General features: G+C 44.5%; 1 protein-coding gene across 1 annotated transcript in view; it reads right to left on the reverse strand.

Moving 5' to 3' along the window:
* The window catches only part of esd (esterase D/formylglutathione hydrolase), a gene marked incomplete at its 5' end in the record, with an annotated part of 11,207 nt that extends 9,115 nt beyond the window's left edge, over positions 1-2,092 (reverse strand). The window contains 2 exon segments of the mRNA XM_048240082.1: positions 1,645-1,743; positions 2,004-2,092. Coding sequence (XP_048096039.1) covers positions 1,645-1,743; positions 2,004-2,092 — 188 coding nt within the window.
* Positions 2,093-10,533: the final 8,441 nt, after the last annotated feature.

Below are 10,533 nucleotides of genomic sequence, written 5' to 3' on the forward strand. Positions count from 1 at the left end.
AGACAGATAATTCTGATTAGTTTGGCTGTTTTGTATTGTTTAACTGCGGTGATGTAAGCACCAGCCAGCAGAGGGCACTGTAGCTACCATGCACCTGGACTTAATACTGTGCACCCTAACCCTAATTAACCTGGACACAATACTGTGCTGCTGCCCTAATTAACCTGGACAATACTGTGCGCCCTAACCCTAATTAACCTGGACAATACTGTGCGCCCTAATTAACCTGGACAATACTGTGCTGCTGCCCTAATTAACCTGGACAATACTGTGTGCCCTAACCCTAATTAACCTGGACAATACTGTGCGCCCTAATTAACCTGGACAATACTGTGCTGCCCTAATTAACCTGGACAATACTGTGCTGCTGCCCTAATTAACCTGGACAATACTGTGCGACCTTACCCTAATTAACCTGGACAATACTGTGTGCCCTAACCCTAATTAACCTGGACAATACTGTGCGCCCTAACCCTAATTAACCTGGACATTAATTAAGCTGGACAATACTGTGCGCCCTAATTAACCTGGACAATACTGTGCTGCTGCCCTAATTAACCTGGACAATACTGTGCGCCCTAACCCTAATTAACCTGGACATTAATTAAGCTGGACAATACTGTGCGCCCTAATTCTGAAGCGGTGGACTGGACTCCACTACAAAATGAAGATGAAACACGGAGGACTAAAGTTCATGTTTGTACCATAAACTGAGCTGCATCACCACAACATGCGGAGTGAAACTGGACTGGCCATAATGACCTCTGACTAGTTCAAGGCTTCTTATTGTTACATTGGACAGGAGACGTGGGCAGGATCATTTAAAAGGCAACCGGTCCTCCACTACTTGCGTCGGCACTAATTCTGAGACCGCGGCCAGGGCAACATTAATGCAGCCACGGTATCAGAATTAGTGCAGACGTGGACTGGTGTGTGTGTGTGTGTGTGTGTGTGTACATTAATGCAGCCACGGTATCAGAATTAGTGCAGACATGGACTGGTGTGTGTGTGTGTGTGTGTACATTTCCTGTGACAACAGGAAGTTAAAAAGGTGACAGAACACTGGTCAAGAGACTCGTTGTTTTAGTGCATGTGACTTCACAACTTTAGCCAATGGCAATTTTATCTTCCGTAACATTTTGTAACCACGGCGTAGCGTTAGTTACGTTGTCTATCGCAAAAACGCTTTAGCTCTTCTTTGCAGCAAAAGCGATGGCAGCTTTTTTTTTTTAAACTGTGAGAAAAAAACACTTAGTCTGAACCAGCGTTCCGCTTGAAAAAATAAATGGTGCTGGTCAAAGTGACCGGCAGAGGAGTTTAAACTTCACGGACATTTTGATGACATGCCGGTCAAATATCTATTATTGCTTCTTAATTAGTCAAGTTGAGGAAAACTGGAGACAGGCTATGCAGCTTAAAGATTGACATAATCAGGCTGAATAGAATGAAACATGTTCATTAGTCACTTAAACATGCTTAACTACCAAGCTACCCACGTTATCTCCAGTGGTTCAACTGTTTCACTTACTAACGTAAACTCTGATCTCACGCCTGCTGGCAAAACTACACGGGTGTGTGTGTGTGTGTGTGTGCGTGTAAAATAGCAGCTATGTGTGTGTGTATGTGTGTGTGTGTGTGACTCACGTGGACTGGTGTCCGGGGCGACGATGATGATGCCGTGCTCAGCTGCCGCCTGCTGACTACCAGCTTTGGTGATGAAGTTCTGCTCTGTACACGTCAACCCTACGCACACACACACACGCACACACACACACACACACACACACACACACACGCACAGGTAAATTCATGATAACACAACACACTTTTTAAAAAAGCATTCTGAACACCCTGAGAACACAGACATGTGAACTCTTCCCTCTTCACACAAACACACACACACACAAACAATCACACACACACACAATCACACTCACACACAGACACACACACACAATCACACTCACACTCACACACAGACACACACACACACACACACTGACCTGAGAGCCAGAAGAGGACTGGGCATTTGGAGCTCTCTGCTTTGGGCGGCAGGTAGATGGCGAACTTCATCTTACACTTCAGCTCTGAGCTGCAACACACACACACACACTCAGAGTCAGTCAGTCAGTGTCACTCATAAACTCACTCACTTACTTACACTGGATTGCTGCTACTCTCACACACACACACACACACACACAGTGCTGCTACTCACACACACACACACAGTGCTGCTACTCTCACACACACAGTGCTGCTACTCTCACACACACACACAGACAGTGCTGCTACTCGCACACACACACACACACACAGACAGTGCTGCTACTCTCACACACACACACACACACACACACACACAGACAGTGCTGCTACTCACACACACACACACGCACACACACACACACACGGTCAAATATCTATTATACGCTTCTTAATTAGTCAAGTTGAGGAAAACTGGAGACAGGCTATGCAGCTTAAAGATTGACATAATCAGGCTGAATAGAATGAAACATGTTCATTAGTCACTTAAACATGCTTAACTACCAAGCTACCCGTTCTCTCCATTGGTTCAACTGTTCACTATAACGTAAACTCTGATCTCGCACACATAGGCTTACCTGCGTTATTATTGACCGTCATAAAATAGCAGCTATGTGTGTGTGTATGTGTGTGTGTGTGTGTGTGTATGCAGGAGTTTGAGTATGAGTGATTGTGGGAGTGTGTGTGTGTGTGTGTGTATGCAGGAGTTTGAGTATGAGTGATTGTGGGAGTGTGTGTGTGTATATGCAGGAGTTTGAGTATGAGTGATTGTGGGAGTGTGTGTGTGTATACAGGAGTTTGAGTATGAGTGATTGTAAGAGGATGTGTGTGTATGCAGGAGTTTGAGTATAAGTGATTGTGGGAGTGTGTGTGTGTATACAGGAGTTTGAGTATGAGTGATTGTAGGAGTGTGTGTGTGTATATACAGGAGTTTGAGTATAAGTGATTGTGGGAGTGTGTGTGTGTATATACAGGAGTTTGAGTATGAGTGATTGTGGAGTGTGTGTGTGTATACAGGAGTTTGAGTATAGTGATTGTGGGAGTGTGTGTGTGTATACAGGAGTTTGAGTATAAGTGATTGTGGGAGTGTGTGTGTGTATATGCAGGAGTTTGAGTATGGTGATTGTGGGAGTGTGTGTGTGTATACAGGAGTTTGAGTATAAGTGATTGTGGGAGTGTGTGTGTGTATACAGGAGTTTGAGTATGAGTGATTGTAGGAGTGTGTGTGTGTATACAGGAGTTTGAGTATGAGTGATTGTAGGAGTGTGTGTGTGTATACAGGAGTTTGAGTATAAGTGATTGTGGGAGTGTGTGTGTGTATACAGGAGTTTGAGTATGAGTGATTGTGGGAGTGTGTGTGTGTGTGTGTGTGTATACAGGAGTTTGAGTATGGTGATTGTGGGAGTGTGTGTGTGTATACAGGAGTTTGAGTATAAGTGATTGTGGGAGTGTGTGTGTGTATACAGGAGTTTGAGTATAAGTGATTGTGGGAGTGCGTGTGTGTGTGTGTGTGTATGCAGGAGTTTGAGTATGAGTGATTGTAAGAGGATGTGTGTGTATGCAGGAGTTTGAGTATGAGTGATTGTGGGAGTGTGTGTGTGTGTGTGTATGCAGGAGTTTGAGTATGAGTGATTGTGGGAGTGTGTGTGTGTGTGTGTGTGTGGGAGTTTGAGTATGATTGTGGGAGTGTGTGTGTGTGTGTGTATGCAGGAGTTTGAGTATGAGTGATTGTGGGAGTGTGTGTGTGTGTATATGCAGGAGTTTGAGTATGAGTGATTGTGGGAGTGTGTGTGTGTGTGTGTGTATATGCAGGAGTTTGAGTATGAGTGATTGTGGGGTGTGTGTGTGTATGGGAGTTTGAGTATGAGTGATTGTGGGAGTGTGTGTGTGTGTATATCTGGGAGTTTGAGTATGGTGATTGTGGGAGTGTGTGTGTATATACAGGAGTTTGGTATGATGATTGTGGGAGTGTGTGTGTGTGTGTGTGTATACAGGAGTTTAGTATGAGTGATTGTGGGAGTGTGTGTGTGTGTGTATATGCAGGAGTTTGAGTATGAGTGATTGTGGGAGTGTGTGTGTGTGTATATGCAGGAGTTTGAGTATGAGTGATTGTGGGAGTGTGTGTGTGTGTATATGCAGGAGTTTGAGTATGAGTGATTGTGGGAGTGTGTGTGTGTGTATGCAGGAGTTTAGGTATGAGTGATTGTGGGGTGTGTGTGTGTGTGTATATGCAGGAGTTTAGTGTAGTGATTGTGGGGTGTGTGTGTGTGTGTGTATATGCAGGAGTTTAGTGTGAGTGATTGTGGGAGTGTGTGTGTGTGTGTATACAGGAGTTTGGTATGAGTGATTGTGGGAGTGTGTGTGTGTGTGTATATGCAGGAGTTTAGTATGAGTGATTGTAGGGTGTGTGTGTGTGTGTATATACAGGGTTTGAGTGAGTGATTGTGGGGTGTGTGTGTGTATGCAGGAGTTTGGTATGAGTGATTGTGGGAGTGTGTGTGTGTGTGTGTATATGCAGGAGTTTGAGTATGAGTGATTGTGGGGTGTGTGTGTGTGTATATGCAGGAGTTTGAGTATGAGTGATTGTGGGAGTGTGTGTGTGTGTGTGTGTGTGTGTGTATATGCAGGAGTTTGAGTATGAGTGATTGTGGGAGTGTGTGTGTGTGTGTGTGTGTATACAGGAGTTTGAGTATGAGTGATTGTGGGAGTGTGTGTGTGTGTGTGTATATGCAGGAGTTTGAGTATGAGTGATTGTGGGAGTGTGTGTGTGTGTGTATAGGAGTTTGGTGAGTGATTGTGGAGTGTGTGTGTGTGTGTGTGTGTGTATATACAGGAGTTTAGTATGAGTGATTGTGTGTGTGTGTATATACAGGAGTTTGAGTATATGAGTGATTGTAGGAGTGTGTGTGTGTATATGCAGGTTTAGTGTGAGTGATTGTGGGGTGTGTGTGTGTGTGTGTGTGTGTGTGTGTGTGGGAGTTTGAGTGAGTGATTGTGGGGTGTGTGTGTGTGTGTGTGTGTGTGTGTGTATAGTGGTGTGGGAGTGTGTGTGTGTGTGTGTGTGTATATGCAGGAGTTTGAGTATGAGTGATTGTGGGGTGTGTGTGTGTATATGCAGGAGTTTGAGTGAGTGATTGTGGGAGTGTGTGTGTGTGTGCAGGAGTTTGAATATGATTGTGGGAGTGTGTGTGTGTGTATGGGAGTTTGAGTATGATTGTGTGTGTGTGTATATACAGGAGTTTGAGTATGAGTGATTGTAAGAGGATGTGTGTGTATGCAGGAGTTTGAGTATGATTGTGGGAGTGTGTGTGTGTGTGTATATGCAGGAGTTTGAGTATGAGTGATTGTGTGTGTGTGTGTGTGTGTGTATATGCAGGAGTTTGAGTATGAGTGATTGTGAGTGTGTGTGTGTGTGTGTGTATGCAGGAGTTTGAGTATGAGTGATTGTGGGAGTGTGTGTGTGTGTATATGCAGGAGTTTGAGTATGAGTGATTGTGGGAGTGTGTGTGTGTGTATATGCAGGAGTTTGAGTATGAGTGATTGTGGGGTGTGTGTGTGTGTGTATATGCAGGAGTTTGAGTATGAGTGATTGTGGGGTGTGTGTGTGTGTATATGCAGGAGTTTGAGTATGAGTGATTGTGGGGGTGTGTGTGTGTGTATATGCAGGAGTTTGAGTATGAGTGATTGTGGGGTGTGTGTGTGTGTATATGCAGGAGTTTAGTATAGTGATTGTGTGTGTGTGTATGGGAGTTTGAGTATGATTGTGTGTGTGTGTGTATATGCAGGAGTTTGAGTATGAGTGATTGTGGGAGTGTGTGTGTGTGTATATGCAGGAGTTTGAGTATGAGTGATTGTGGGGTGTGTGTGTGTGTGTATATGCAGGAGTTTGAGTATGAGTGATTGTGGGGTGTGTGTGTGTGTGTATATGCAGGAGTTTGAGTATAGTGATTGTGGGGTGTGTGTGTGTGTGTATATACAGGAGTTTGAGTATATGAGTGATTGTGGGGGTGTGTGTGTGTGTATATACAGGAGTTTGAGTATAGTGATTGTGGGGTGTGTGTGTGTGTGTATATGCAGGAGTTTGAGTATATGAGTGATTGTGGGGTGTGTGTGTGTGTGTATATGGGAGTTTGAGTATAGTGATTGTGGGGTGTGTGTGTGTGTGTATATACAGGAGTTTAGTATAGTGATTGTGGGGTGTGTGTGTGTATATGCAGGAGTTTGAGTATAGTGATTGTGGGGTGTGTGTGTGTATATGCAGGAGTTTGAGTATGAGTGATTGTGGGGTGTGTGTGTGTATATGCAGGAGTTTGAGTATGAGTGATTGTGGGGTGTGTGTGTGTGTATATGCAGGAGTTTGAGTATGAGTGATTGTGGGGGTGTGTGTGTGTGTGTATGCAGGAGTTTGAGTATGAGTGATTGTGTGTGTGTGTGTGTGTGTGTGTGTGTGTGTGTGTGCAGGAGTAGTGCTGCTGGACACTGCGCTCGGACACTACGCGACGCGTAGCTAAAGGCTAACATCCTCAAACTCACGCTCACACACACACACACAAACACACACTCCTCAGCCACCAAGCTTTTACACTTGAGCTCTGCTAAAACTCACTCTCACACACACACACAAACACACACTCCTCAGCCACCAAGCTTTTACATTTGAGCTCTGCTAAAACTCACTCTCACACACACAAACACACACTCCTCAGCCACCAAGCTTTTACAATTGAGCTCTGCTAAAACTCACTCTCACACACACGCACGCACGCACCCACGCACGCTTACAAACACACACTCCCGCGAGGACACACAAGCGCGTAAAGGGCCAGACGGTGAGGGACCGGATGTGGCCTGCATATCTAATATCATATGCGCCGCATATTTAATCTGACCGCGCACTGTGCGACTGCAGGCCCTACGAGCAAACAGCCGTGCCGTCACCTGGGAGATTGAAATGAACGGAACACGCCGCCGTGCCATGCAAGTGGAAAGCACAGCGTGCACAGAGCAACGGCTCGGTTTCGGTTCGGTCTGCCACTGAGCCGCATTCTCGAGTTAACGCCCTCGTGCAATCTATTACATCAAGTGCAAATCTGTAGACTAAGTTCAATACCCTTGTCTGAGTTTGGACAGATGACTTCTCTTCGACGCGTCCTTCAGTCGGCTGGAATTCAACAGACGAGAGTTCATCAGTCTCAACGTCAGGGTTGACGTCTTACATCACAGACACGCCCCCTGCCAGGGGGTCAAGGGTGATTGTCCACCACCAGATGTCGCTGTTTCACAGCGAGCATGGGTCCAACCCAGAACGGTAGATTAAACTGGGTAAACCTAGCCCGATCTGCCGGCGATTTGATTAGATTGAGCTTGCTCTGGTGATAGCCAGCCTAGGTCCAACAGGTTTTTGCTGACGAAAACGTTTTCTTCTATCGATTTTATTCCTTACAGCCATAAGAACAGAATCTTGGGTGAGAACCTTTAAAACTCTGCTGAAGGGCTGAACTCCTGGAGAAGGTTCTGGATCTGAGACAGCAATGGTGGCAGGAACTTGAACCATGTTGTGTTGATCTGGACAGAACCTTAGGATCACCGACCTGTTGGCCATCCAATCATGACAAAAGTAAAATGTGTGTGTGTGTGGTGTTCCTAATGCTGTTTAAACTCTTTACACCGGTCACTCTGTCAGGAGTGTGTGTGTGTGTGTGTGTGTGTGTATGAGTGTGTGTGTAGGTGAGTGTGTGTATGTGTGTGTATGAGTGTGTGTGTATGTGTGTGTGTGTAGGTGTGTGTATATAGTGTGTGTGTGTAGGTGAGTGTGTGTGTGGGTAGTGTGTGTATGTGTGTGTAGGTGAGTGAGTGTGTGTGGGGTGTGTGTGTAGGTGAGTGTGTGTGTAGGTGAGTGTGTGTGTGTGTGTGAGTGTGTGTGTGTAGGTGAGTGTGTGTATATGAGTGTGTGTAGAGTGAGTGTGTGTGTGTGGGTGATGTGTGTGTGTGTGTGTGTGGGTGAGTGAGTGTGTGTGGGTGTGTAGGTGTGTGTGTGTGTGTGTGTAGGTGGTGTGTGTGTGTGTGTGTAGGTGAGTGTGTGTGTAGGTGAGTGTGTGTGTGGGTGGTGAGTGTGTGTGTAGGTGAGTGTGTGTGTGTGGGTGAGTGTGTGTGTGTGTAGGTGGTGTGTGTAGGTGGTGTGTGTGTGTGTGTGTGGTAGTGTGTGTGTAAGTGAGTGTGTGTGTGTGTGTAGGTGAGTGTGTGTGTGTAGGTGAGGTGTGTGTAGGTGAGTGTGTGTAGGTGAGTGTGTGTGTAAGTGTGTGTGTGTGTGTGGGTGGTGTGTGTGTGAGTGTGTGTGTGTGTAGGTGAGTGTGTGTGTGTAGGTGAGTGTGTAAGTGTAGTGTGTGTAGGTGTGTGGCAGCCAATGTGTGTGTGTAGGTGAGTGTGTGTGTGGTGTGTGTGTGTGTGTGTGTGTGGGTGAGTGTGAGTGTGTGTAGGTGAGTGTGTGTGTGTGTGTGTGTAGGTGGTGTGTGTGGGTGTGTGTATGGGTCACATACCGGTCCTCCTAATCAGGAGTCAGGGTCATGTGTGTGTGTGTGTGTGTGTGTGTGTGTGTGTGTGTGTGTGTGAGTGTGTGTGTAGGTGAGTGTGTGTATGTGTGTGTATGAGTGTGTGTGTATGTGTGTGTGTGTAGGTGTGTGTAGGTAGGTGTGTAGGTGTGTGTATATGAGTGTGTGTGTAGAGTGAGTGTGTGTATGTGTGTATGGGTGAGTGTGTGTGTGTGTGTGTAGGTGAGTGAGTGTGTGTGGGTGAGTGAGTGTGTGGGGTGTGTGTGTGTGTGTGTAGGTGAGTGAGTGTGTGTGTGTGTAGGTGAGTGAGTGTGTGTGTAGGTGAGTAGGTGTGTGTGTGTAGGTGTGTGTGTGTGTGTGTGGAGTGAGTGTGTGTGTGTGTGTGTGTGTAGGTGTGTGTGTGTGTGTGTGTAGGTGTGTGTGTAGGTGAGGTGTGTGTATGTGAGTGTGTGTAGGTGTGTGTAGGTGAGTGTGTGTAGATGAGTGTGTAGGTGAGTGTGTGTGTGTGTAGGTGAGTGTGTGTGGGGTGAGTGTGTGTGTGTGTGTGTATGTGAGTGAGTGTGTGTGTGTGTGTGTGAGTGTGTGTGTGTGGTGAGTGTGTGTGTGTGTAGGTGAGTGTGTGTGTGTGTGTAGGTGAGTGTGAGTGTGTGTGTGGGTGAGTGTGTGTAGGTGAGTGTGTGTGTGTGTGTGTAGGTGAGTGTGTGTGTGTGTGTAGGTGTGTGTGTGTGTAGGTGTGTGTGTGTGGACAAATTAATATATAGGTAGATGTGTGTGTATGTGTGTAGAGTAGGTGTATAGGTGTGTGTGTGGTGTGTGTGTATATGTATATAGAGTGTGTAATAATAGTGTGTGTGTATAAGTAATATATAGGTAAATGTATGTAAATTAATATGTGTGTATATATAAATTATAAATTAATATATAGAGTAGTATGTATATAGAATTATATAGAGTAGTGTAATATGTAAATTAATATGTGTATATATAGAGTGTGTGTGTATGTGTAAGTATGTGTGTATAGTGTGTGTGTGTGTAGGGTGTGTAGTGTGTGTGTGTGTGTGTGTAGAGTGTGTGTGTAGTGTGTGTAGAGTGTGTGTGGGTGTGTGTGTGTGTGTGTGTGTGTATGTAGGTAGGTATGTGTGTGTGTGTAAGTGTGTAGAGTGTGTGTAAGTGTGTAGTGTATGTGTAGGTAAGTGTGTGTGTGTATAGGTATTAATAATAGAGTAAATTATATATGTATGTAAATTATATATAAATTAAGTGTAATATTAATATGTATATAGAAGTAAATTATGTAAATTAATATATTAATAAATTAATAATAATAATAATAATATAAATTATGTATATATAGAATTAATAATAGTGTATATAGAGTGAAATTATAATATATAAAATTAATAATAATAATAATAATATAATTATAAATTATATATAAGTAAATTAATAATAATATGTAGAGTATGTATAGAGTAAATGTGTATTAATAAGTGTATATGTATATAGGTGTGTGTGTGTGTGTGTATAGGTGTGTGTGTAGGTGTGTGTGTGTGTAGGTGTGTGTGTGTGTGTGTGTGTGGTGTGTGTGTGTGTGTGTAGGTGTGTGTGAGTGTGTGTGGGGTGTGTGTGGGTGTGTGTGTGTGTGTAGGTGTGTGTGTGTGTGTGTGTAGGTGTGTGTGTGTGTGTAGGTGTGTGTAGGTGTGTGTAGGTGTATGTGTAGGTGTATGTGTGCTTCCAGTTGTCTTTACACTGGTCACTGTCAGGGCCCTCGACTGTATGAGGAGATTTCTGGACCTGAAAACCGTCGTGCAATAAAACAACCATTTCCTTAAACCATACACACACACCACATATCAATCTAACATCATTGTGTATGGTTTACAGATGCTTTATTTACATACGATGACAACTGTACACACAAACACCACTCCTCAATCGA

The sequence above is a fragment of the Alosa alosa genome, chromosome 3 (genome assembly GCF_017589495.1).
Source record: "Alosa alosa isolate M-15738 ecotype Scorff River chromosome 3, AALO_Geno_1.1, whole genome shotgun sequence".
Classification (NCBI taxonomy): domain Eukaryota; kingdom Metazoa; phylum Chordata; class Actinopteri; order Clupeiformes; family Clupeidae; genus Alosa; species Alosa alosa.